This window comes from Homarus americanus, unplaced genomic scaffold, assembly GCF_018991925.1.
Source record: "Homarus americanus isolate GMGI-L3 unplaced genomic scaffold, GMGI_Hamer_2.0 scaffold52806, whole genome shotgun sequence".
Taxonomy (NCBI): Eukaryota; Metazoa; Arthropoda; class Malacostraca; order Decapoda; family Nephropidae; genus Homarus; species Homarus americanus.
The window spans coordinates 2,735,311-2,762,040 of record NW_024720773.1 but is presented as its reverse complement, the minus strand read 5'-3'; the positions used below and the strand labels follow the sequence as shown (position 1 = coordinate 2,762,040).

At 47.6% G+C, this 26,730-nt stretch overlaps 1 protein-coding gene across 1 annotated transcript in view; it reads left to right on the top strand.

Moving 5' to 3' along the window:
- LOC121861117 (mucin-5AC-like) overlaps positions 1 to 25,660 on the top strand; it is a 93,817-nt gene extending 68,157 nt beyond the window's left edge. The window contains exons 2-5 of the mRNA XM_042358680.1: positions 20,013 to 20,217; positions 20,408 to 20,830; positions 23,033 to 25,253; positions 25,656 to 25,660. Coding sequence (XP_042214614.1) covers positions 20,013 to 20,217; positions 20,408 to 20,830; positions 23,033 to 25,253; positions 25,656 to 25,660 — 2,854 coding nt within the window. The remainder of the gene's footprint in view (positions 1 to 20,012; positions 20,218 to 20,407; positions 20,831 to 23,032; positions 25,254 to 25,655) is intronic.
- Positions 25,661 to 26,730: the final 1,070 nt, after the last annotated feature.

The following is a 26,730-nucleotide window of genomic DNA, read 5'->3' as shown; positions in this document are numbered from 1 at the left end:
TCGTGGAGTGTGGGTGTGGAGTGTGGTGCTGTGGTCGTGGAGTGTGGTGTGGTCGTGTGGGTGTGGTGTGGAGTGTGGTGTTGTGGTCGTGGAGTGTGGTGTGAGTGTGGTGTTGTGGTCGTGGAGTGTGGTGTGAGGTGTGGTGTTGTGGTCGTGGAGTGTGGTGTGAGGTGTGGTGCTGTGGTCGTGGAGTGTGGTGTGAGTGTGGTGCTGTGGTCGTGGGTGTGGTGTGTGAGTGTGGTGTTGTGGTCGTGGGTGTGGTGTGAGTGTGGTGCTGTGGTCGTGGGTGTGGTGTGAGTGGGGTGCTGTGGTCGTGGGAGTGTGGTGCTGTGGTCGTGGAGTGTGGTGTGAGTGTGGTGCTGTGGTGTGAGGTGTGGTGCTGTGGTCGTGGAGTGTGGTGATGTGGTCGTGGGTGTGGTGTGTGAGTGTGGTGCTGTGGTGTGAGTGTGGTGCTGTGGTGTGGTGTGGTGCTGTGGTCGTGGGTGTGGTGTGGGTGGGGTGCTGTGGTCGTGGAGTGTGGTGCTGTGGTCGTGGGTGTGGTGTGGTGTGGTGCTGTGGTGTGGGTGTGGTGCTGTGGTCGTGGGTGTGGTGTGAGTGTGGTGCTGTGGTCGTGGGTGTGGTGTGAGTGTGGTGCTGTGGTCCTGGAATGTGGTGCTGTGGTCGTGGCGTGTGGTGTGAGTGTGTAGTGCTGTGGTGTGGGTGTTGTGCGTGTGGTCGTGGGTGGGTGTGGTGGGTGCGGTCGTGGAGTGTGGTGCTGTGGTCGTGGGGTGGTGTGACTGTTGTGCTGTGGTCGTGGAGTGTGGTGTGAGTGTGGTGCTGTGGTCGTGGGTGTGGTGCTGTGGTGTGATTGTGGTGCTGTGGTCGTGGAGAGTGGTGTGAGTGTTGTGCTGTGGGTGGTGGGTGTGGTGTGAGTGTTGTGCTGTGGTCGTGGGTGTGGTGCTGTGGTCGTGGGTGTGGTGTCAGTGTGGTGCCGTGGTCGTGGGTGTGGTGCTGTGGTCGTGGGTGTGGTGTGGGTGTGGTGCTGTGGTCGTTGGGTGTGGTGGAGTGTGGCTCTGTGGTCGTGGAGTTGTGGTGCTGTGGTCGTGGAGTGTGGTGCTGTGGTCGTGGGTGTGGTGCTGTGGTCGTGGGTGTGGTGTCAGTGTGGTGTTGTGGTCGTGGTGTGGTGTGTGGTCGTGGAATGTGGTGTAGTGTTGTGCTGTGGTCGTGGGTGTGGTGTGAGTGTGGTGCTGTGGTCGTGGAATGGTGCTGTGGTCGTGGAGTGTGGTGCTGTGGTCGTGGAGTGTGGTGCTGTGGTCGTGGAGTGTGGTGTCAGTGTGGTGTTGTGGTCGTGGAATGTGGTGTGAGTGTGGTGCTGTGGTCGTGGGTGTAGTGTGAGTGGGGTGCTGTGGTCGTGGGTGTGGTGCTGTGGTCGTGGAGTGGTGTGTGAGTGTGGTGCTGTGGTCGAGGGGTGTGGGTATGGCTCTGTTGTCGTGGGTGTGGTGTGAGTGTGGTGCTGGTGTGGGGTGTGGGTATGGCTCTGTGGTCGTGAAGAGTGTGGTGTGAGTGTTGTGCTATGGTCGTGGAGTGTGGTGTTGTGGTCGTGGGTGTGGTGCTGTGGTCGTGGGTGTGGTGCTGTGGTCGTGGGTGTGGTGCTGTGGTGTGAGTGTGGTGCTGTGGTCGTGGATTGTGGTGTTGTTAGTCGTGGGTGTGGTGCTGTGGTCGTGGGTGTGGTGTTGTGGTCGTGGAGTGTGGTGTGAGTGTGGTGCTGTGATCGTGGGTGTGGTGTGAGTGTGGTGTTGTGGAGTGTGGTGTGAGTGTGATGTTGTGGTCGTGGGTGTGGTGTGGGTGTGGTGTGTGGTCGTGGAGTGTGGTGCTGTGGTCGTGGAGTGTGGTGCTGTGGTCGTGGGTGTGGTGCTGTGGTCGTGGAGTGTGGTGCTGTGGTCGTGGAGTGTGGTGTTGTGGTCGTGGAGTGTGGTGTGAGTGTGGTGCTGTGGTCATGAAGTGTGGTGTTGTGGTCGTGGAGTGTGGTGTGAGTGTGGTGCTGTGGTCGTGGAGTGTGGTGTGAGTGTGGTGTTGTGGTCGTGGAGTGTGGTGTGAGTGTGGTGTGTGGTCGTGGGTGTGGTGTGAGTGTGGTGCTGTGGTCGTGGAGTGTGGTGTGAGTGGGGTGCTGTGGTCGTGGGTGTGGTGTGAGTGTGGTGCTGTGGTCGTGGAGTGTAGTGTGAGTGGGGTGCTGTGGTGTGGGTGTGATGTGAGTGAGGTGCTGTGGTCGTGGAGTGTGGTGTGAGTGTGGTGTTGTGGTCGTGGGTGTGGTGTGAGTGTGGTGCTGTAGTCGTGGGTGTGGTGTGGTGTGGTGCTGTGGTCGTGGGTGTGGTGTGGGGTGTGGTGTGGTCGTGGGTGTGGTGTGGTGTGGTGTTGTGGTCGTGGGTGTGGTGTGGGTGTGGTGTTGTGGTCGTGGAGTGTGGTGTGAGTGTGGTGCTGTGGTCGTGGTGTGTGGTGTGGTGTTGTGGTCGTGGTGTGTGGTGTGTGAGTGTGGTGCTGTGGTCGTGGGTGTGGTGTGGTGGGTGCTGTGGTCGTGGAGTGTGGTGCTGTGGTCGTGGAGTGTGGTGTGAGGTGTGGTGCTGTGGTGTGAGTGTGGTGCTGTGGTCGTGGGTGTGGTGTGAGTGTGGTGCTGTGGTCGTGGAATGTGGTGCTGTGGTCGTGCAGTGTGGTGTGGGTGTGGTGCTATGGTCGTGGAGTGTGGTGTGAGTGTTGTGCTGTGGTCGTGGAGTGTGGTGTGAGTGGGGTGCTGTGGTCGTGGGTGTGGTGCTGTGGTCGTGGGTGTGGTGTGAGTGGGGTGCTGTGGTCGTGATGAGGTGCTGTGGTCGTGGGTGTGGTGCTGTGGTCGTGGGTGTGGTGTGAGTGTTGTGCTGTGGTCGTGGGTGTGGTGTGAGTGTTGTGCTGTGGTCGTGGAGTGTGTTGCTGTGGTCGTGGAGTGTGTTGTGAGTGTTGTGCTGTGGTCGTGGGAGTGTGGTGTGGTGGGGTGCTGTGGTCGTGGAGTGTGGTGTGAGGTGTGGTGCTGTGGTCGTGGAGTGTAGTGCTGTGGTCGTTGGGTGTGGTGGAGTGTGGCTCTGTGGTCGTGGTTGTGGTGCTGTGGTCGTGGGTGTGGTGTGGGTGTTGTGCTGTGGTCGTGGAGTGTGGTGTCAGTGGGGTGCTGTGGTCGTGGGTGTGGCTCTGTGGTCGTGGATTGTGGTGCTGTTGTCGTGGGTGTGGTGGGTGGTGTTGTGCTGTGGTCGTGGGTGTGGTGTGATGTGGTGCTGTGGTCGTGGAGTGTGGTGTGAGTGTGGTGCTGTGGTCGTGGGTGTGGTGTGGAGTGTTGTGCTGTGGTCGTGGGTGTGGTGTGAGTGTGGTGCTGTGGTCGTGGGTGTGGTGTGGAGTGTGGTGCTGTGGTCGTGGTGTGGTGCTGTGGTCGTGGAGTGTGGTGCTGTGGTCGTGTAGTGTGGTGGTGTGGTTGTGGATTGTGGTGCTGTGGTCGTGGAATGTGGTGTGTGAGTGTGGTGCTGTGGTCGTGGGTGGTGTGAGTGGGGTGCTGTGGTCGTGGGTGTGGTGCTGTGGTCGTGGAGTGTGGTGTGTGAGTGTGGTGCTGTGGTCGTGGGGTGTGGAGTATGGCTCTGTGGTCGTGGAGTGTGGTGTGAGTGGGGTGCTGTGGTCGTGGAGTGTGGTGTGAGTGGGGTCCTGTGGTCGTGGCAGCGGTTGGGTTGCCCTTACAATTTTGCTTCAGGGGAAGGGATCCCTCCTAACACCTCCACCCCATTACCTAACGTTCAACACCCGGACTTGTCCACCAACCTGCTGCACCGTAACCAGACTACTACTCATTCATTTACAAATTTGGCAATGCAACGCTGCCACATTTTCGTAAATATTACCACAGAAGGTAAAAGAAATCTTTGAGGCTACCGTTCATATATCGTAATATGGTTAAATTAAGTTACTTTATGTTAGAATAGATAAGTTAGATATGATCAGTTCAAGTTAGATTTGGTTAGCGATGGAAAATTTTGTATATTCAATATATTTAGGTAAATTTATCATTATATGTTGTGAGAAGTGGTAAGTGTACTGAGGTACAGTATTGCAAGAACTAGCTACCTCGTTTGAGAAGTGAGTCACAAGCTTTTGCAAAATAGAGGAACACATACAAGCATTATGTAAAATTGTTACTCAGTGTACAAGAGTGTGTGTGTATGTGTGCATGCGCGCACGCAGGGTGGTGTAATGCATCTAGTTTGGCAGTATTAAGTTAGTGTTAAGCTGCAAGCATTGTTTGCTTCCTCTCGCTTTCAGCTACCGCCGCTGGCTAGCCCTCGTACCGAACAGGGAAGCAACTTATACAACTTTTCCCCTGCCAGTGCATAGCCTCTTCACCATTAAGACTCCTGCTGTGCTTCCTTGTGGCAACACACGGTAACTGGATGCCTTGTGGGCCCAGGGTAGACCAGCAGGAGATCTTGGAGTAGCACTGGGCCCCAGAAGGATAGTGCGTAGACCCACTGGCATGTGGATACAAACTGGCTCCTACCAACCACTGCTCCGCTGCCTTGTGGGTTAACCTTAGAAGGTATAAGGCTACGGGAGTAAACCCCGAACGAAAAATCTGCGGTGGAGCCCCATATCAAGCAGACATGCTTACAGAGCTCCAGCAAGACCCCAACAGCAGTATAGGCGGAAGAGGTAACCACCAAGGGAACCCAACGACTACACTGGTGGACGAAGGCAATTCATGATGGACAGGCTATTATGGCAAAACCCAACAAACTGGGCTATTGGCAGTCCATTGTAACTCTCCCTCTCCCCAGTTGTTGCAACACTTGCACCACTGGATCAGGAAAAGGGAGAGCCAAGATGTGTGGTTGCAGCCTGTGCTTCTGCCTCACCACATAAATTAACTCACACATAGCCATCATCCTGCTCATCGTCATCAAAACCCCTTTACCCCCCAAATTCCTAAGGCGATGGACGAGTGGCGACGGGGACAGGCAGAGATGACTGCTGAGAATCTCTAGTCACAACTCTGCACATGGGCGTCACAGACAAGATGGTCGATTATGCACTGGAATCTAGGCAGCAGTGCAATCCGGTCTTGTCTGTGCAACTGAGCAGCTCTTTCGAGGAGCCACTTCGCTCACCCCACAAGGGGAGGGGGCTAGAAAGGGTGCCCTAAACATATACCTAAAAAAACCAGCACCTGCAAAACTACTTAGTAAGAGTCATCTTATGCAATCAAAGCATTAATCACAGATGCTGTGTGTATATTATGTATGCTGGATTATATATTATGTATGTATATTATGTATGTGCTCCATTTATGTATTATTTATTCAGCCTAGCTAGCAGCGTGTGGCAATGTAATTACCATATCCCACATGCTTAATTAATGTGCCTGGCGACGTATGGAAGCTGCTAATGTCTCACTTGCCATACGTCGTCTATAGCAGTTGACAGGCAGCCAAGCTGAGGAGCGGTACTTCCCTTGTGTACATATCTCTTATCCAGTAAATCGAACCTACAAATCTATACAGGTGTTTATGTTCTCTCCTGTATATTGAACTTATTATCCAGAACATAACATGGCGCAGTGCGCACTTTTACTGGATAATTACGAGTGATAGTGCAAAGTTTGTGGAAAGCCGGCTTATGGACTCCTCACCCTGTGTCAACCGCCGCCCGCCACCCCTCCTCGAAGAATTTAGCAACTTTGAGCAGTGTCAGTGACAGTGATTTTCTGTGAAGTGTTTAGTGCATTGTGTGTTTCGTGCCATTCATGTGTGACCTTGTTCTAAAGGATTCCCAAGGTACACGGCATGTTCTGGGCATTTGTGGGGAGTAGAGTTCAGTGCACCCTCCTCTGACCGCGTCCAGAGGGTAACTGGCGACTGACTGTGAGTCGCTGCCTCTCCCTCCTCTCCCTCCCAGCAAGACTGCTCACTGCCCGGGACGCGCGCGCACACACATACATGTACTAACATTCACTGACCGCGGCGGCTCCCTTATATATATTTTATATATATAACCTACTTATCTGTGTATTTAATTAATTTTTTGTCTGAGATCTTGTTGATACGACGGGCTGACTGGTCAACACCGATTTAAGACACAGTACACAGATGAAGTAGTTATGTCTCATGCCTTACGTAGCCGTGGACCCAGCGTCTGGATGAGTCAGGCGGATGATAGCCCCGCAGAGATGGATGACCAGGCCGACCACGACGCTCCAGCTCCCACAACATCACGCAGCCCTTCACCTCAATATTCAGCGTTGTCTCCAGAGATAATTGCTTTAATGAAGTTTATGAGAGATGAAAGGCGCGAGGATGAAGCTAACAGACGTGTGGCGGATGAACACAGAAGGCAAGCAGAGGCAGAGAGAGACCACCAACGGAGATTGGAAGACAGTGCACGGTTTGAAGCCTTGATATCTCGCCTCACTGTTAACCAAGCTCCTGGCTCTAACACTGCCTCGGTACTGACTGGTTCAGATACCTCATCAATGCTTCCTTCACGCCCCCCAGCCCCACCTAAAGCAGCTGCTCAAACACCGCCCATCTTGAAGCCTGATGTGAATTTCCAGACTTTTCGTGAATGGCGGCGACGGTGGACTGATTATTCTACAATGGTGGATCTCCAGAGTTTGCCACAGCCTAAACAACTCATCCAGCTGCGTATGTGCCTGTCCTTGGAAGTTCAGCGTGTCTTAGAACATACGTTGCAGGTACCTCCGACCTCTTCGTTGTCTGTAGAGGAGGTACTGGACATTCTACAACGGCACATCAAAGGACAGCAGAATGAAGCTCTGCGCAGGAGGGAATTGTTTAGCTGCAGACAGATGGAGGGTGAGACTTTTGACGCCTTTTATGTACGTCTTAAGAGAGCCTCGGAAGAGGTAGATATATGTCTAGGCCACCACCAGCAGTGCGAGGAGACCCAGTTGAAGCAGGTGATCCTGATGGGTGTTAAGGACGAGGAACTTGTCCAACGCCTCACCTCCCTCGACTCTTCCTCTTCTCTCAACGATGTGTTGACGATATGTCGCTCCTATGTGGCTGCCAGGTGTGCCACCTCTGCCATCCGAGCTCCCCCTACAGCTGTACGCGCTGTGTCCCGGTACAAGAAGGACAAGAAGTCTGCTCCTACGCCTTCGCCCACCACGTCCACGCCCGGTTCATTTTGTAACAACTGTGGTAAGCAGCACGGAACACAGGTGTGTCCAGCTGCTCAGTCTACCTGCAACAGTTGTGACCGTAAGGGCCACTGGTCACTCACAGTACGGTGCCCAGCCAAACGCGTCCAGTGCAATGTGTGCGGTCGTCTGGGCCACTATGACAAGTGTTGCCCTTCCAACAAACCCAAGGGACAGCGTCGGCGGAAGCTTCAGCTCCCTTCCACCAGAGAGGGCCGCCCACAGTCTTCCAATCAGAAGCATGACGACCCTGGACAACGCTCGAGCCATATTAGGAATGTGTGCTCCCCCCCCGCGTCCCAGGACCAAAGTCCCCCAGTACATCAGTGTCATTGTGACCTACCGCAGTGTGTCATCCCGTCTTCAGATGTTGCCCGACACCGGCGCTGATGCTACAGTCATCGGTCCCCAGCATTTGCAATGCTTGGGGCTCTCTCCAAGTGATCTAGGACCGCCCCCCAAGGATCTCCGCTTTATGGCAGATGGTTCACAGATGACCCCGGCCCTGGGTTCACTCCAAGCACAAGTCACCTTTGGCAACAGGTCGTGTCAAGCCTGGATTGATGTGCATAACGGTGTCCCGACTCCTTTGCTGTCCTACAGACATTGTCAAGAGTTGGCCATCATCTCCCAGGACTTCCCCAAACCTATTCTTGAGGTAAAACACGCCAACAGGGTGCAAAAAGGGAGCAGCAACGACCCTGCTGCCGCCCTACCCCTGCCTCTTGCCAGTGACACCTCTCCTTCGGATGCTCGGAAGTACTTCCTGAAGGAATTCAGCGACGTTCTGGTGACCAAGTCCGCTCTGGAATCCAAGCCTCTCAAGAAGATGGCAGGTCCCCCCATGAGGATCCACCTGAGGGACGACGCGAAGCCCTTCGCTATTTACACCCCTCGACTGGTTCCCCTGGCCTTCCGCGAGGCGGTCAAAAACGAGCTGGACTCCATGGTCGCCCAAGAAATTATTGCACCAACCGGCGATGACCCGTCTCCATGGTGTCACCCTATGGTTGTCGTCGCAAAACCTAAAGGTGGTGTTCGGATCACCACTGACCTCTCCAAGCTCAACAGCCAGGTGTCTCGTCCTGCCCACCCTTCTCCCACGCCCTTTGCAGCTATACGCAGTGTGAACCCGAAGGCGCGCTTCTTCACGACGATGGACGCCCTGTGTGGATACTGGCAGATAGAGCTTGCCGAAGAAGACCGACCACTCACAACTTTCATCACCCCGCATGGACGTTACAGTTATTGCCGTGGCCCCATGGGATTCGCCGCTACAGGAGACGCTTTCTGTCTTCGAGGTGATATGGCTCTACAAGGTCTGGCAAACTGCGTGAAAGTGGTCGACGACATACTCGTGTACGACGAGGATTATATGGATCACCTCTGCCGTATCTACGAGGTACTCAACAGGTGCCGGAAGCACTGCATTACCCTAAATGCCGACAAGTTTGTTCTGGCCAGCTCTTCAGTTGACTTTTGTGGGTACACCCTCTCAGGGAATGGTATCGCAGCTGACCCGGAAAAGGTCCGCGCCATCACGGATTTTCCCACCCCTGCTAACCTCACCGACTTGAGGTCCTTCATCGGTCTCGTCAACCAGTTAGCAGAGTTTTCGTCGGACATCTCCGCAGCTGCTCAACCACTTCGCCCCCTGATGAGCCCCAAGAGGACATTCCTGTGGACCCCCGACCACGACAAGGCCTTCCAGCAAGTGAAACAGGCCCTGTCTCGTCCACCTGTCCTCGCCACGTTTGACCCAGCCTTGCCGACAGTTCTGCAGACAGATGCCTCACGCTTGTATGGCGTGGGATACGCCCTACTGCAGGATCATGGTGGAGGGCAGTTCCGGCTCGTCCAATGTGGCTCGCGTTTCCTCTCTGACACTGAGACGCGCTACGCCACTATTGAGTTGGAGCTGTTGGCTGTGGTTTGGGCGATGTCCAAGTGCAGGTTTTACCTCATAGGCCTGCAACACTTTCACCTAGTGACCGACCATCGCCCGCTTGTCCCGATCCTCAACCACTACACGCTAGACGCCGTTGAGAACCCTCGCCTCCAGCGTCTGAAAGAGAAGCTCTCGGCGTACATCTTCACAGCAGTGTGGCGTGCTGGTAAGGAGCTCTGCATCCCTGATGCCTTATCCCGCTCTCCTGTCAGCCGCCCTACTCCAGAAGACCATGTGCTCGACGCCGACCTCGCTCTTTCCGTCAGGACTGTGGTCACTCTCCATGCCGTCCAATCCCTTCGTTCGGACCTGTCACCAGATGACGACAAGGCAATGGAGGACCTTCGAACAGCGGCCCGAGATGACCCTTCCTACGTCCGACTTGTCGAGTGTGTGAGGAATGGATTTCCTAGCAACCGCTACGATCTTCACAACACCCTGCTCCCGTATTGGAAACTCCGCGATGAACTCTACTGCGACGGAGACCTTGTTCTGTACGGAGCACGTGTAGTTGTCCCTGCTGCATCACGTCCCCACGTCTTGGCTCGCCTTCACGACAGTCACCGTGGAGCTGAGGCCACCAAACGACGTGCACGACAGACTGTGTTCTGGCCCGGCATCGACTCCGACATCTCCAATGTTGTCCGTGCGTGTGAGCCCTGCCAAGTATTACAACCCAGCCAGCAGCAGGAACCCTTCATGAGTGACGACAACCCCACCCGCCCCTTTGAGTCTGTATCGGCCGACTTTTTCTGTGTGTCAGGAAAGTCCTTCCTTGTTATCGTCGACCGTCTCTCTGGTTGGCCGGTTGTCATCAAGTGCGGTAATGACACGACGCCTGCCGCCAGCATCAGCAAGTTCCGCCACTACTTCCGTGACGTGGGCGTTCCTGTGCGCCTGCGAACCGACAGAGGGCCCCAGTTCACAAGCCGAGACTTTGCTGTGTTCCTTGACCGATGGGGAGTCCGGCATGTGTTGTCATCGCCCCATTACCCGCAGTCCAATGGCCACGCTGAGGCTGCTGTCAAATCCCTGAAGTACCTCATCCTTAAGGTGGCCCATTCTGGGAATATTGACTGCGAGGCCTTCGACCGGGGTCTTCTTGAACTCCGCAACATACCTAACTACACCGGATGCTCCCCTGCCCAGGTCTTGTGTCCCTGCTCACCCTCAATCCTTCTCCAAGGAGTGGCAGGCCAAGACAGAGGATTGTGATCGCCGAGCCGCCGAACGTGTTCAGACGTCGTCGCCCGCTACAACGACCACGCCCGTTCTCTCCCAGGTTGAGTGTCGGCACCCAAGTCCGTGTTCAGGACCCGACCTCCTTACGTTGGGACAAAGTAGGCGTAGTCATGGGTCTCGGTAGGTCACGGGACTACCAGGTGCGGTTACCCAGTGGTCGTGTGTGGTGGAGGAACCGCCGTTTTCTCCGCCCCGTAACAACGCCTTCTGCTGGCCCCGCCACCAGTGTTGAGTCCCATACCCTTCCCAGTGATGAAGTCCCTCGACGCTCAGAACGGATCCAAAAGAAAAGGTCCGCTCAAGACTTTGCTATGAGCGTATAGGGGGGAGGGAGGTGTATGTATATTATGTATGCTGGATTATATATTATGTATGTATATTATGTATGTGCTCCATTTATGTATTATTTATTCAGCCTAGCTAGCAGCGTGTGGCAATGTAATTACCATATCCCACATGCTTAATTAATGTGCCTGGCGACGTATGGAAGCTGCTAATGTATCACTTGCCATACGTCGTCTATAGAGCAGTTGACAAGCAGCCAGGTTGAGGAGTGGTACTCTCCTTGTGTACATATCTCTTATCCAGTAAATCGAACCTACAAAATCTATACAGGTGTTTGTGTTCGCTCCTGTATATTGAACTTATTGCCCAGAACATAACAGATACAAACAAAAACAAATTATACAACCTTTTATGGTCGCTGCATAGAATGTCAGGACATTTCTGGATACTGGCACAAATGAGCATCCTGAAAGAAGAACCACCCTTGTGGTTCTATTATTCCCATTCTTTTATTCTCCTATGATACCAGTTGACAACAATATTAAAGCGGGGCCTTCTCGGATGAGTCCCACTGGTCGGGAAGGTTGTGGGCTCTAGGGCTGACCTGATCATCATCTAGTTGCTGGAGGATCGGCTTTTTTCTCTTTTCATTTTTCCATCATTCGCGGCCTGAGGTCCAATTTTTCTTCTAAGGAGCACCATCTATTAACCTCTTTCCCCGACCTCTTACTGCTATCTGAACTTCAACTGACAAAAAAAGCTTCACCCAAACCTTTTCAAGTTTACGATTACAACCTACAACCTTTATACCTCTTTCCGTTCTAAGGGAGGTGTATGTGGCTACTGCAACACATGTGCACGATAGCTCGACTCACCGATCTTGAATCTTCTCTACCAACAATGACTATTTTTCTTTGTTTCCTATAGTGGTCTCAAAACTCTACAAACTATTTAGAACTCTTTGACTATCTCACTTCTTGTCACGAGTTGTTGCTATCCACACACCCCAACACCGAGATCCTCTATCTAGGAGGTTCCAATGTACATAACAGAGAATGGCTTGGCTCTGCAAGGGATGACCCAGGTGGAACTGGGACACTATCCTTTTCCTAACTTAATGATCTGGAACAAATAATTAAATACCCTCCACGTGTTCCTGATCTACACGACCAACTTTCTAACCTTCTTGATCTTTGTTATGCCTCTAACCCCTCACACTAATCATACTCAATTTCTGCCCCCTTAGGGTCTGATGATCACATTCTTTTTTCTATTAAATCAAACTGGGCACGACATCCTCCCCCACCCCCCTCTAAACACCAACTATGGCACTATCGGAGGGCAAACTAGCAATTCTTGCGAGAATTCTTCTCCGACTTTCCCTGGAATGAATTTTGTTTTTCCACTCAGGACGCCTCGGTATGTGCTGACTGCATTGCAGGAGTTATACAGATTGGTATGCGTGCATTTATCCCATCTTCTTCCAAAACTTTCACTTTTCAATCATGGTTTGATCGCTCCTGTTCTCATGCATGTAGGGAGAGAGATTAGGAGTATCCAGTTATAAAACTATCTCCTCCTGTTACCCACTCCTCTTTCATTACTTCTAGGAACCATTGTAAGGTTATTATTCGTAGGGCCAAGCAAATTTTTAAAGCATAATTTTAAAAAAGGAAGACCTGATTAACACTTCTAGTAAATTCTTCTGGTCCTTAATCAAAAATATCTGTAATAACTTCTGCACTCCCACTTTTCATCTTCTCTTCCGACCTGATAACTCTCCCCCTGCTAAAGTCAATCTCTTAGGCACCTTATTCTCCTTTTACTCCAACTTAGATGATCCCAACTCTACCCCTCCTATTCCTGCTTCTCTTACTGAACCTATGCACTTTCCTATAATCTCCACTCTTAGGGTTGCTGGTGTGTTATCCAGTTTGGATGTAAGCACTGCGCATGGACCGGACGGAATACCCCCTCGTGATCTGCTCTCCTACTGCACCCATCTTTGGTCATCCTCTCTTAGGGATTATGGGGAAACTTTCTTCGTAGCCCTCAACATCTCCAAACCATTTACTGGGTATGACAAAAGTCTTTGCTTTTTAACTTCCTTCTTTTGATCTTTCTCCCCCACTTTGTTCTCTAGTTTCTAACTTACTTGAGAACCTATCCATGGCAATTGTTGTTGGGGGATCGATCTCTCGCTCTTTCTCTACCAATAGTGGAGTTCCAGAGGGTCATTTTCTTTCACAAACTCTCTTCCTTTTTGTCAATGAATTACTTCACACTACGACTAATTATATCCATTCTTCCGCTGATGATTTTACTCTTCACTCTTCACATTTTTCCCTTCCCCCTAACTCTCAAACAATAGGTCTGTTTCTAGAGCTGGTATCATTTCATCTATCAATGCGGATCTGTGCAGCATTTCCGAATGGGTAGGTAGAAACTTAGTTAAATTCAATAGTAATATAACAATGTTTACCAATTACATTTTCAAAATAGAAGATCTCCCACCAATCGCATTTCAGGAAGCAATCATTGTGGCAAAATCAAAAATAGATATACTAGGCCTCGCCACGTCCTCTAATATGTAATGGAAGCCACACATCCTCAACATTGCTGAAGCTGCCTCCCGAAAGCTGGGAATACTTTACAGATGGCGTTCCTACTTCACTAATGCGCAGTTTCTTCAAGTTTAAAAGGGATTCATTCGTCCTAACTTGGAGTACTGCTCTCATATCTGGGGTGGCTCTTCTTCTGTCCAACTGTTAGATAGGTTAGAATCAAAGGCATTTCGTCTTATTAACTATCCTACTTTAGTTGATAATCTTTCTTCCCTTTCTTTTCACTGCAATGTTGCTTCATTCTCTCTCTTTTACAGGTACTTTAACGGGCAATGTTCGGTGGATTTGGCATCCTGTGTACCGCCGGCAAGGCCGTGGGCTCGTAACACTCGTCTTGCCCGCGGTGCCCACCGTTTCTCTGTAGATGTCGGTCACGCTTGAATAACCTGTTATAGTACATCCTTCTTTCCTCACACAGCCAAACAGTGGAATGCTCTGCCTTTTTGTGTTTCCTTAGTTATACAATGTCTAGCTTCAAAGAGCTGGTTTTCCTGCATCTTTGTGGATTAGATTAATATAATCTTTTTCTTTTCTATTTTTAATTTCTTTTTACTCTTATTTTTTCGCCCCCTAAGGACCATTGTGGGTGAGCTATTCCCTGTATATATATATATATATATATATATATATATATATATATATATATATATATATATATATATATATATATATATATATATATATATATATATAGTTACGCCGTCTCTTAATTTACTTAAATATCCAGGTTCTAGGCGTAACCAAACAAAAAAAAGTGAAGTAAATTAAAAGGGAATAAAAATAAATAAAGTAAACCTTTAAGAATTTAATTAATTAAATATTAACACAATAAAGAGCCTCGTAGGCTGTCACAACAAATTGATTCACCATCGAAACTTTTAAGACACAAATGATACTAAACATCGAAACATCAAAAGAATAAAAATAAAGCATTGGATTACGTTAACACTGCATAAACATATAAAAACTAACACTGAAATTAACTAACGTGAAACAACACTGAATTACTTAAATGTAACGAAGCAAATACTGATGGACATAAATAGAGACATAAATAGGTACTCACATAGATATACCACATTGGTGGCGACAGGAACAACACAAATAAATTAAGTATAAGTAACAGGTGACGAGTGTCACTCAAAGGATGTGGACTGTATGACAGGAGGACTGAACTAACTCCGTCAGTTGGTGGGTCCTATATATAAGGTCGGTTCCCGCCACGCGACCCGCCGGTGGGTCGTTTAACGATGCAGATGGTCGTTAGAGAACAAAGAATACTGGTTACAATACAAAATGGGTTTGAACAAATAATAACAGTTAAAACCTTAACAGCACAGGGTTAAGGTGACTAGATTATATAATAGTAAATACAACACATCATTACAGGAATAATATGGAACATGGAAGCATGTTATATAAAAAAAATAGAAAAATACGACACGGTCGTAACAATATATATATATATATATATATATATATATATATATATATATATATATATATATATATATATATATTATATATATATATATATATATATATATATATATATATATATATATATATATATATATATATATATATATATATATATATATATATATATATATATATATATATATATATATATATATATATATATATATATATATGCAAGTAAATCACTGTAGTTGCGCGTGATCTAGGTATATGCTGATAACCACAAAGAAAGAAGAAAACACGAAGTTCTGTTGCTAGGGAACACATCTTCAGGGTGAGTACCCTGAAGATGTGGAATTTATATATATATATATATATATATATATATATATATATATATATATATATATATATATATATATATATATATATATATATATATATATATATATATATATATATATATATATATATATATATATATATATATGCAAGTAAATCACTGTAGTTGTGTGATCCATAAGAATTCTTAGTATTACCATTTCACAAAAATTTCTCTCAAATTCCTTTACAACTAAAAACCTGGAACGTCAATGTGGCATTTAAAACTCATGCACTGTTAAACAAATTTTAATCAAGAACTCCCCAACAACACAATGGGTTGCATTTATAAAGTTCCTTGCAAGGAATGTAATATGTTTTACTTAGGCCAGACAGGTAAAGATCTTGTAACTAGACTTAAACAACATAAATATAGTGTTAGGACAGGCCAGAATCCAATGCTCTGTTTGTTCATCTGAGGGATAATAATCATTGCATTGACTGGGATAATGCCTCAATATTACCTTGTAATTCAATGACAGTAGGAACATTATAGAATCTAGTCTCATTAAACATACCGAAGCAGTCAACATGAATTTGAGTAATGGCATGTACAAACTGGACAATTTTGTAATTAAGAAGATTTGTAACCAGGTGAGAAGGGTCAACACTCCACCCTCTGACCTGACTACCGACCGTTGCTGTGCATTTTAAAGATTAGTAGGGTCATTACCTAATACCTGACCATTGTGGACCTGATCTCACCCTCCTCTGTATATATACACCTTTGTTTTGTACTTCTTCTTAGTCTGTACTCACCCCTGAAGATGTGAATTACACGAAAGCGCTTTGGGAACTTCATGTTTTCTTCTTTCCTTGTGGTTATATATATATATATATATATATATATATATATATATATATATATATATATATATATATATATATATATATATATATATATATATATATATCTTGATAAATTCACACGGGAAAAGGGAAATCTTATCTTATCCACGTTTTCAATGTGGATCTACATTAAATATATATATATATATATATATATATATATATATATATATATATATATATTTCATTTTTAGTCCATATAACACGCAGACTTTGAACATATAATCAACGACCTCACCAGCCAGGATTCGAACCCTTGACCTACTGAGTGTGACCAGGGAACGTTACCGACCATGCCACAAGGACACTATGTTATATTTCACACAAAGCCTGTTCATCGAGCTGATGGCGCCGTGAACCTTCTCTTGGGAACTGCCCGTGCTGCTTATGTGGTGGCAAGTAGCATTTTACCGAATCCAGCTGGTATGAAACACGAGGTACCATATATACTTCATTTTTAGTCCATATAACTTAGTTTAGGACTGCTTTTAGTGTCCTTGTGGCATGGTCGGTAACATTCTCTGGTCACACGCAGTAGGTTGAGGGTTCAAGTCCTAGCTGGTGAGGTTGTTGATTATATATATATATATATATATATATATATATATATATATATATATATATATATATATATATATATATATATATATATATATATATATATATATATATATATATTGACAGAGCAGCCATTAGTGACTCCCGGCTCCCAGACAAGGGTTGACTCACAAAACAGGGGTTTGGCTATATCTTCTTCTGGAAGGGTAAGCCTGCTGTGGAGAGAAACCACATTTATGGACTTGGCTTTGCCATCAATCAACGTGTCCTACACAAGCTAAATGAAATGCCTGTTGGGAACAATGAGCGATTCATGACGCTCCGAGCCCCATTGAATAATTCACGTCATGCCTTTTTCATCAGTGCATACTCCCAAACATTGGATGAGGAAGATGACATCAAGGAGGCCTTTTACCTTGTCAGAGTGCTAACCTTTATCCCCAGAGAAGACAAGGTTGTGCTACTTGGTGACTTCAATGCTAGAATTGGCATTGCTGACATTTGCTGACATTTGGCAGGGAATCTTATTGAGAAATGGACTAGGTAAGTGTAACCCCAATGGCCTACTCCTCCTCAGCACACAACCTCACTATCACCAATACCTTATTTAGACAGGCCAACAAGTTCATGGGTTCATGGCAGCACCCAAGATCCAAACACTTTCATCTCATTGACTACATCATTGTCAAAGAAAGAGATCGCCGAGATGTTCGCTTCACCAGAGCCATGCGTGGCTCAGACCACTGTGACACTAATCATCGCTTGTCATGGCCAAGCTCTCACTTTATGTCGCTCAAAAACAGAAACAAAAACAAGCCTCCAGAAGAGGTTTTAATACTAAGCATGTGGAGGATCCAGCGGTAGCACATGCTTTCAGAGAGCAGCTCGAACATGAGCTGATAAACAACCAGGGGTAGTATCAACACTATCAAGACAAAAGCCTGCAGAGAGAGACCCTCGACCAGATTGAGAGAATACACCAGGACTGGTTTGATGAAAATGACCCGGAAATCAATGTACTCGTCGATGATAAACGTGCTGCTTTAACTGACTAGCAGAACAACCCTCAGTCCTGGACTAAAGCCGATGCCTTCCGCAAGAAGAAAGCGGTGGCCCAGCATGATATTCGCAAACTAAAGAACTACTGGTTTAAAAATAAAGCAAGTAAAATTTGCATATGAGCACAAGATGTGCAAATTTTTCAATTCCACTAAAACATTTTATGGACCAATCACTCATGGGGCAGCCCCCCGCTGCTCTTCCGAGGATAACTCCCTAATAAAAGAAGAAGAAGGCATTCTTCAGTGCTGGAAAGAGCATTATCATTCGCTGCTCAACCAAAACACCGATGTAGATGTCCTGACTACCCAGCAGAATCCCTCAGCATCCAGAGCTGAGCCATCTCAACTATCCTCCATCCCTGGATGAGGTAGCTACTGCCATCAAGCAAATTAAAAATAATTAAGCACAGGGACCTGATAGAATCCAAGCCGAGGTGTATAAATCAGGAGAAGCACTGCTTACAAGCCGTCTTCACTGTCTCCTGCAGAATATATGTGAAAAGGAGGAATCCCCCCAAGCTCTTAAAGACCCTGGTTAGACTGTGGCAATTACCCCGGGACCTCGCTGCTGTCCGTAGCTGTCCAAATTACTGCCCGAGTCCTCCTAAACAGACTTCTTCCTTCCTAAGGCGGAAAACTTCCTCCCCGAATCTCATTGTGGCTTTAGACCATCACGTGGCACCACTGACATGAGTTTTGCTGCCTGCCAGCTACAGGGAAAGTGCATAGAACAGCATCGTGACCTGTACATGGCTTTCATCGACCTAACCAAGGGATAAAACAAGGATGTGTACTGGCACCAACTCTCTTTTCCATTTTCTTGCTGCCTTCCTTACTCGCACCAGTGTCAATTTAGCTGGTGGAGTGGACATCCAGTACCAGATGAAAGGTCTTTTCAACAAAAGACGACTCCAGGCAGGAACAAAGGTGTCGGCAGCTTCCATTACTGAACTTCATTATGCAGGCAACCTCACCTTTGTCACTCACACTAAATGCGACCAGCAAGAGATCCTGAATACCTATGAAGATGCATATGCACACTTCGGCTTTGAGGTGAATGTATGTAAGACTCAGATTCTCTTTCAGCCTGACCCTGGTTCAGACACACCTCCACCATCCATCCAGCTTAACGGTACTACTCTTCTTAATGTTATCCACTTTGGGTATCCAGCTCCCACCTGTCCACCACCGTGGATATCGATGAAGAGACTCAACATCGGATCACATGTGCATTTGAAGCCCTTGGCAGATTTTGTACCCGTGTCTTCAGCTGTAGGGAGCTGAAATTATCTACAAAGTTGCACGTATATCGAGCATTGGTCCTCCCCACCCTGCTATATAGCAGCGAGACATTGGTCACATACAGGAGACACCTCTTCGTGGTGTAGATTAACACAGTATAACCTTTTTCTTCTCTATTTTCAATTTCTTTCTGTGTTTTTTTCGCCCCCCAGGCCCCGTTGTGGGTCGTTTGACCTGTGCCCGGGTGGGCTAATTCACGTAAAAAAAAAAAAAAAAAAAAAAACTCAAGGCACTTGAAAACTTTCACTTTTGTAGTCTACGTTCCATCCTCCGCGTTCGCAGGAAAGACAAGAGAACAAATGCTAACATTCTCGCTGACATCAACTGTAGGAGCATCGAGGCTACCATTATCCATGAACAACTACACTGGACTGGCCATGTTACCTGCATGGACTACAGTAGACTACCAAAGCGGCTACTATACTGTACAGTCACCCAACAAATAATAAACATAACGCTGGCGGGCAACTGAAAAGGTATAGGGATAGTCTTAAGACAAACCTGAAAAAGTGCCATATCTACCCCCTCACCTGGGAGGGGGTAGATATTACTTCTATTACGGCATGAATGTGAGTGACTCATATATCCATGCAAATTGTAAATCAGTGTATGGAACCTTGCCAAATAAATGTAAGTGCAATTATCTGCCCGTATCTGTGATCCCCATCTTGTTATTACTAAAGGTAATGCCTGATTGGTTATGACAAAGTATAACCAATAACTTAGATGGATAAATCATGTGGAATGTCGGGCGGTGGAGTAAATTTCTACGTAGTGATACACTATAATATCCTGGGTGAGTAACCAGTGTGAAGGTACCTGAACTCTACGGTAAGAAAATAAGAAAATACATTTATCTCTCCCTGCCATGAATCCGTGACACACCCCTTGCCTGTCTGTAGCTAAAGTAAGATAACTGCAGGCGTTCCTTTAAATCCATCATATTTAAATGTTTATTGGCTAGAGCAGCAGCCTTAATTCCCATTCATCATCTGAATTAAGAAAAAAATAGAGCAGGAATATAAAGTGATAACTTTAAAAATAATAACAATACATACACGTGACTCACGATCCCGCTACGTCACTTTAATTTGCGTAATAAAAATATAAGTCGGTTTTAATTAACTTTTAATTTCATCTTCCAGTGATGGCGGTGTACGTGACGGCTACGAGAGCAGTGTCAAGTTCACAGCAGCTGCAGCAACAACAACATCAGGAGCAGCAGTGGAAGCAAGAACAACATCAGGAGCAGCAGAGGGAGCAACAACAACATCAGGAGCAGCAGAGGGAGCAACAACAACATCTGGAGCAGCAGAGGGAGCAACAACAACATCAGGAGCAGCAGAAGCAGCAAGAACAACATCAGGAGCAGCCGAGGGAGCAACAACAACATCAACATCAGGAGCAACAGAGGCAGCAACAACAACATCAACATCAGGAACAACAGAGGCAGCAACAACAACATCAACATCAGGGGCAGCAGAAGCAGCAACAACAACATCAGGGGCAGCAGAAGCAGCAACAACAGCATCAGGGGCAGCAGAAGCAGCAACAACAACATCAGGGGCAGCAGAAGCAGCAACATCAACATCAGGGGCAGCAGAAGCAGCAACAACAACATCAGGGGCAGCAGAAGCAGCAACAGGATCCACAGCGACCCAGTGTACAAAGGTTGCCACCACTGGTCAGCCGGCCGACCCCTCACCACCCAGAAAGGGCCACAGCTAAAACATCAACTGTTGATGCGGGACGTCCAGCAGATATAATACTGCCATCATCCCAACACTCACCACTCCAGCCGGTAACAAAAGCGGTGCGACCAAGGCAACAACTTTTTAAACTGTTGGCGCGGCAGAGTCAACTTCATGCACAAACACAACAGCAGCTACAACGCTCTATACAGCAGCAAAGGAAGAAACAGGACAACCAACAACAGCAACAGGACCAAGGAGAACAGCAGGAGGTGAGAGTTAACATAACAACGTCACCTTAAGGTAGCAATGGTGATAATAGTGGTGGTGACGGTAGTGGTGGTGGTGGTAGTGGTGATGATGGTAGTTGTGATAATAGTGGTGGTGATGATATTGGTGGTGATGCTTGTGGTGGTGATGGTAATGGTGGTGATGGTAGTGGTGGTGATGGTAGTGGTGATGATGGTAGTGGTCATAATAGTGATGGTGATGGTAATGGTGGTCATGTTTGTGGTGGCAGTAATAGTGGTGGTGGTGATGGTAGTAGTGATGATGGTAATGGTGATAATAGTGGTGGTGATGATAGTGGTGGTGATGGTAGTGGCGGCGATGTTCGTGGTGATAGTAGTGGTGATGTTTGTAGAGATGGTAGTGGTGGTGATGATAGGTGTAAACGTCTTGGTTAAGGACGTTCAGGTGACGGGCAAGTCGAAGGGAATGATTGAAACCCGCCTTTTGACGCATTCAATATTTATTGATATGGTCAAAACCTGCAGAGAACAAGGCGTTCATTAGTCATGATTAGTGATCCTTCTAATACATAATTAGTGAGTCTCACACAATTTTATCTTAATTATAATTTATTAAACATAGTGACATTACAGAAAGTTCATAACTCTATTAATCTTAGTTACGCTTCATTCCGCATTGTCTTATTGCTCCAGATAAGGCAGAAACGAGTAGGCGTAATTAGTCAACAATATTTCAGTACTGAGGGGTACGTCATCACTTTGGCTGTACTTACAAGTGCAGGTCAGTATGGTGTTCCAAGAGACAACAGTACTGCGTAAATTGTCCCAGCACAAAACTCGGAAAGGATTGTGAGTTGGTGTAGAGCAGAAGGCTGGTCTTCACAGCAATCACTAGAGAGGGCGATCTGCGTCATGCCGGGGCGGGCTGCCCCGCCACCCGCAGAAGTGTCTGTAAACACTTCTACATCTGGCGAGGTCACAGGTCGAAAGATTTAATGGTAGCACACGACAGCACTGTAGCTGAAGCCAGCGGCGATAACACTCCCGGCGTTGGATCTTCGCCAAAGATTTACCACCACCCAGTCAAGTACTGTACTGCGGTGTCCTTCGGGACTCATTTTTTTTTTTTAAACTCGGGTTGAAACACGACGACCCTCTTCAACGGAAGAGGGTGTTTAAAATTCCGGGTGTGAGTCACTTTAAACTTGACCTTCTCACAATTTTCCACATTACATTTTTTATTCTGATTAAACAAATCACTTAACTTCAAATCCTCATCACATCATCCCTACATGACTACACATGCAGGGTACACATTTAACAGACAAGTATCAATAACCTCCTCCTCACACACAGAAGAAATATTTGGCGCCTCATACATGGGCCTTTCACTCAATGACGAATTTGTATGGTCACTATCAATAATTTCAAGCTGATTCTCAACCATTTTTGTTTCTGAGACCACCTTGTCACCAGCCAAATCATTGCCCAACAACATGTCTATACCTTGTATGAGAAGTTCGTCACTACACCCACTTTAACCTCACCTCCAACAAATCCTGTTTCAAGGTTTACATAATGCAGTGGAATAGTCAACCCTGCTCCTAACCCTCTCACTCCAACCTCTTCACTAGAATATGAATCTTCTGTCCACTCTGATGATTTTCTGAGGACTAGGCCTTGGTTAGCTCCCGTGTCCTTCAAAATCACAATATTTTTCTTAGGACCCTCGCCCAATGAAATTGTTCCCTCAGTTATAAAAGGTTGAAACTCTCAGCACACCGTTTATCTTCACTGTTCTTGGTACCTCGTACTTCACTACACATTCTAAAGCTTCCTGCAAGCAACAGTTAAACCTGCCGACTTAGACAAATTTGTACATTGATATTTGGCGTGACCAGTCACTCGAGATGCTAAACATTTGACTGGCGGTCTCCCCCGCCTGGTAATGGCTATGGTAATGGTGGTGATATAAAACATAAAAAAAAACATGTTAAATATAAAGGCAAAAATTAAATATTAAGTTATTTACATTATGTTTCCCTGTGTTCTGCCGATTTAGAAGTCTTAAATCAATGGAGACTTGGCGAATTTACTGATACTCTCAGTTGTCACAGACCATTGGGAATATCTCTTACTATAGGGGATTAATTTATATAGTTTTATTATTGATGACAAAAGCTGATCATTGTTAACCAACATAAGTTTCTTTTATTTGGTTAGGTGCCGTTGTCGACTCCAACCATCCAGCCTCAACAGATTCTGCCAACCTCCCAGAGCGACGCTCCTCGAACTCTTCGCCCCATTAGTTTCCAACTGGGTGCCCGCGTACGGGGCCGGTACCGCCGTCCTTCCAGTATTCAAGGGGGGCGCAGCGCCCACAGGGACCAACATGGAGCGGGGAAAAGGTTACGGGCCCGTCCCCGATACGTGCGGCCACAACACCCAAGACAACTGCAGAAGTCTTCCTCAGCTACTCTCATCACCCCACTTTCTGCACGATCCAAGAACCGTCCTGATGACTCACGTAATGACCAATGGACTCCCAATCCTGAATACACGACATTAAGGTTGTTGTCTACCACACAGTCCAACACCTCACAAACCACTCACACAACGGCTCAGCCTCCTGCATCGTCTGTCGCTAACACCAACATTGACCTGCAGCGCATCAGAAAATTATTTTCACAAGTGCAAGAAAGAACTAAAGCCGCTGAGGCTGCTAAAAACGCTAATTCTTCTCTTGATAACTCTAGCAGCGTTGATCTCACGACAACCTCATCTCACCGTCATTATTCCTCTACTTACACTAAAGTGACACGCAGCGGGTCTACGATGGCGCCTACATCTTCCTCCCCCTCCCCACCATCCTTATCTACAGCTACAAAGATTACTGTTACTTCCACACCTCGAAAACTGACTACACTCATACCTCCAACAATAGTTACACCCATACTTACAACACCAGCTACACCCATACCTCCAGCACCAGCTACACCCATACCTCCAGCACCAGCTACACCCATACCTCCAACAACAGCTACACCCACACCTCCAGCACTAGCTACACCCATACCTCCAACAACAGCTACACCCACACCTCCAGCACCAGCTACACCCATACCTCCAACAACAGCTACACCCATACCTCCAGCACCAGCTACACCCATACCTCCAACAACAGCTACACCCATGCCTCCAGCACCAGCTACACCCATACCTCCAACAACAGCTACACCCATACCTCCAGCACCAGCTACACCCATACCTCCAACAACAGCTACACCCATACCTCCAGCACCAGCTACACCCATACCTCCAACACCAGCTACTCCCATACCTCCAACACCAGCTACACCTAAACCCCTATTTCTGACAACTATGCCTACATCTTCAGCCTCGGGAACCACGGTAATACCTCCAGTCTCAATCACCACATTTCCATCTCTGGTCCCAGAAGTAGCTTTAAATAAATCCGTTTCTTCCCCAGCAATTGCAGCATATATTATCCCTAAGCCACACACCGTAGCAGCTGTACCACTACCAGTCTACACCACCACAACCAATCCTCTGTTAGGTGCAGCTCCCCCACTAAATTTAGGGATCACTAGAGCAGAACCCAAATCCACAGTCCTTAAAAGTAGCACTGTATTGTCCCAGTCGACCAGGCCTTCACCGCTACACAGTTCACTAAGCCCAGCTGGTGTGGCTTTCCTCAAAAAATTTAACCTGCTTGGTTTTGCTGGCAGTAAGGACCAGCAGCAACCATCATTACAAGGTGAAGTTCCTGTGGCTACCAGCGGTGTGGACGGACACACCTCTGCTTTCTCCAGTTTGTTAGGAAGAGGAAATGTGCCCAACCTTGGTGGTCTTAGTAGCAACATCGAGAGTATAGAGGGATTCAGTCATAACCAGGGTTTAGGCAGCTTGGGTGGAGATTCACATCAGTTTGGGCAGCAACAAAACCCTGGATTAGGTGGTCTAGGCTACCTTGAACTCTTGTCTAGTCTGGGCGTAAATCTAGGTCAGCAAGGTGGTCAGTCATCATCACCAGAGCTGTCACTCACAATCAGTGGCCAGGGTATCTCAGGTCAGCAGCAGCAGGGAGCCGGCCTCGGGATTTTCTCAGGGTTGTCTGGTTTAGGACTGACAGGATTTGGGAACTTGGCCAACTTAGGAAACTTTGGCAGTTCTATTCCAGGACTTGGTAGTATAGGAGGTGGGTCGAGTGGCTCTGATAGTGGTACTGTGGTTGGGCTCAGTGATTTGTCTGTTTCCGGAAAGGGACCGGGCGGTTTAGGAACTCTAAGTGATTTTGGTAGCGGGTTAAGTAATCTGGGTGGTGGTGGGTTAAGTAGTAGATTGCTAAGTGGACTAAATGGGCGTGGGTTTAGTGGTCTAGCTGGTGGTGGGTTAAGTGGTCTAGGTGGTGGTGGGTTAAGTGGTCTAGGTGGTGGTGGGTTAAGTGGTCTAGGTGGTGGTGGGTTAAGTGGTCTAGGTGGTGGTGAGTTAAGTGGTCTAGGCGGTGGTGGATTAAGTGGTCTAGGTGGTAGTGGGTTAAGTGGTCTAGGTGGTGGTGGGTTAAGTGGTCTAGGTGGTGGTGGGTTAAGTGGTCTCACAAGTAGAGGATTGGCAGGTCTGGGAAGACCAGTAACTGGTCTTGTTGCTGTCGGGGCGTCTGCAGCAGACTTGAGTGGTACTCAGACAGGAGAAGGGACGTCAGTAGCGTCCAGTACACACACTGGTGACACCGCGTTAGTCCTGCCTGCAGATCACACCTAAAGGGGCGACACATGATGACTTATTAACCAATATGACAAGAGATAATAGTTGTGCTATTTTGTAGCATAATGTTATTACTTACCTTCCCCCTCCCCCCCTCCCAGTGTTCAACCATATGAAATCGCCAACAAACTCCTGAAATTTAAATCCAAACGCTCCACGACCCCAATTGACCTCCCAATCAAAATATACAAGGAGTTTGCAGTCGAACTTGCCACCCCCTCAGTTCTATTATTAATGCATCCCTCAGACAAAGCAAATGCCCTAATGAATGGAAAACCGCATTTGTCACCCCCATCCCCAAGGTCACCACCCCACAGTCCCTTAACGACCTCAGGCCAGTTGCCATTACCCCCATACCCAGTCTACTTTGTGAGGACTTTGTTTTTGAGGGGGCATTTGCCAGTATCTATCAGTCAATTGATCCACAGTAATTTGGCAATATAAGGACCTCCTCTACATCATACAGCTTGGTGAGCTTTCTGGATTTTCTGCACAAAAACTTGCAGAAACGTAAGACATCACTGGCCGTTGCCCTTGTGGACTTCAGGAAGGCCAACCTGGTCTCATGGCTCACTGATCTCTTGAGTGGACGTCGCCAGGCAGTGAGGTATGAGGGCTTGGTCTCTACATTCCAACACCTCACCTGCGATGTTCCCCAGGGGACCAAGATGGGACTACTGTGCTTCCTCATCCTGATCAACGACGCTCTATCGGACACTCCTCACAGGTGGAAGTACGTGGATGACTGCACTGTAGGGGTTTCAGTGGACAACACCGCACCAGACTACTCATCGCTACAAGGCACCCTGGACAGGCTACAGGCATGGACTACGGAGAGCAAGGTCACCATCAACCACACCAAAACCGTAGTCATGCACATCAATACCGCCACCACTCCAGTGCAAGCCCCAGCAGTCACAATGGGTGCCCATCCTCTCCAGCTGGTGCAGTCTGCCAAACTCTTGGGTGTAACTATGGACAACAAACTTGACTGGAAGGCCCATGTAAATAACACAGTCAAGGCAGCCTCGTACCGTCTCTACATACTACGACGACTTAGGTCACTTGGGACACCCACGCCAGAGCTGAGGATCATCTACAACGCCTTTATTCTCCCCAAACTTACATATGCGCCA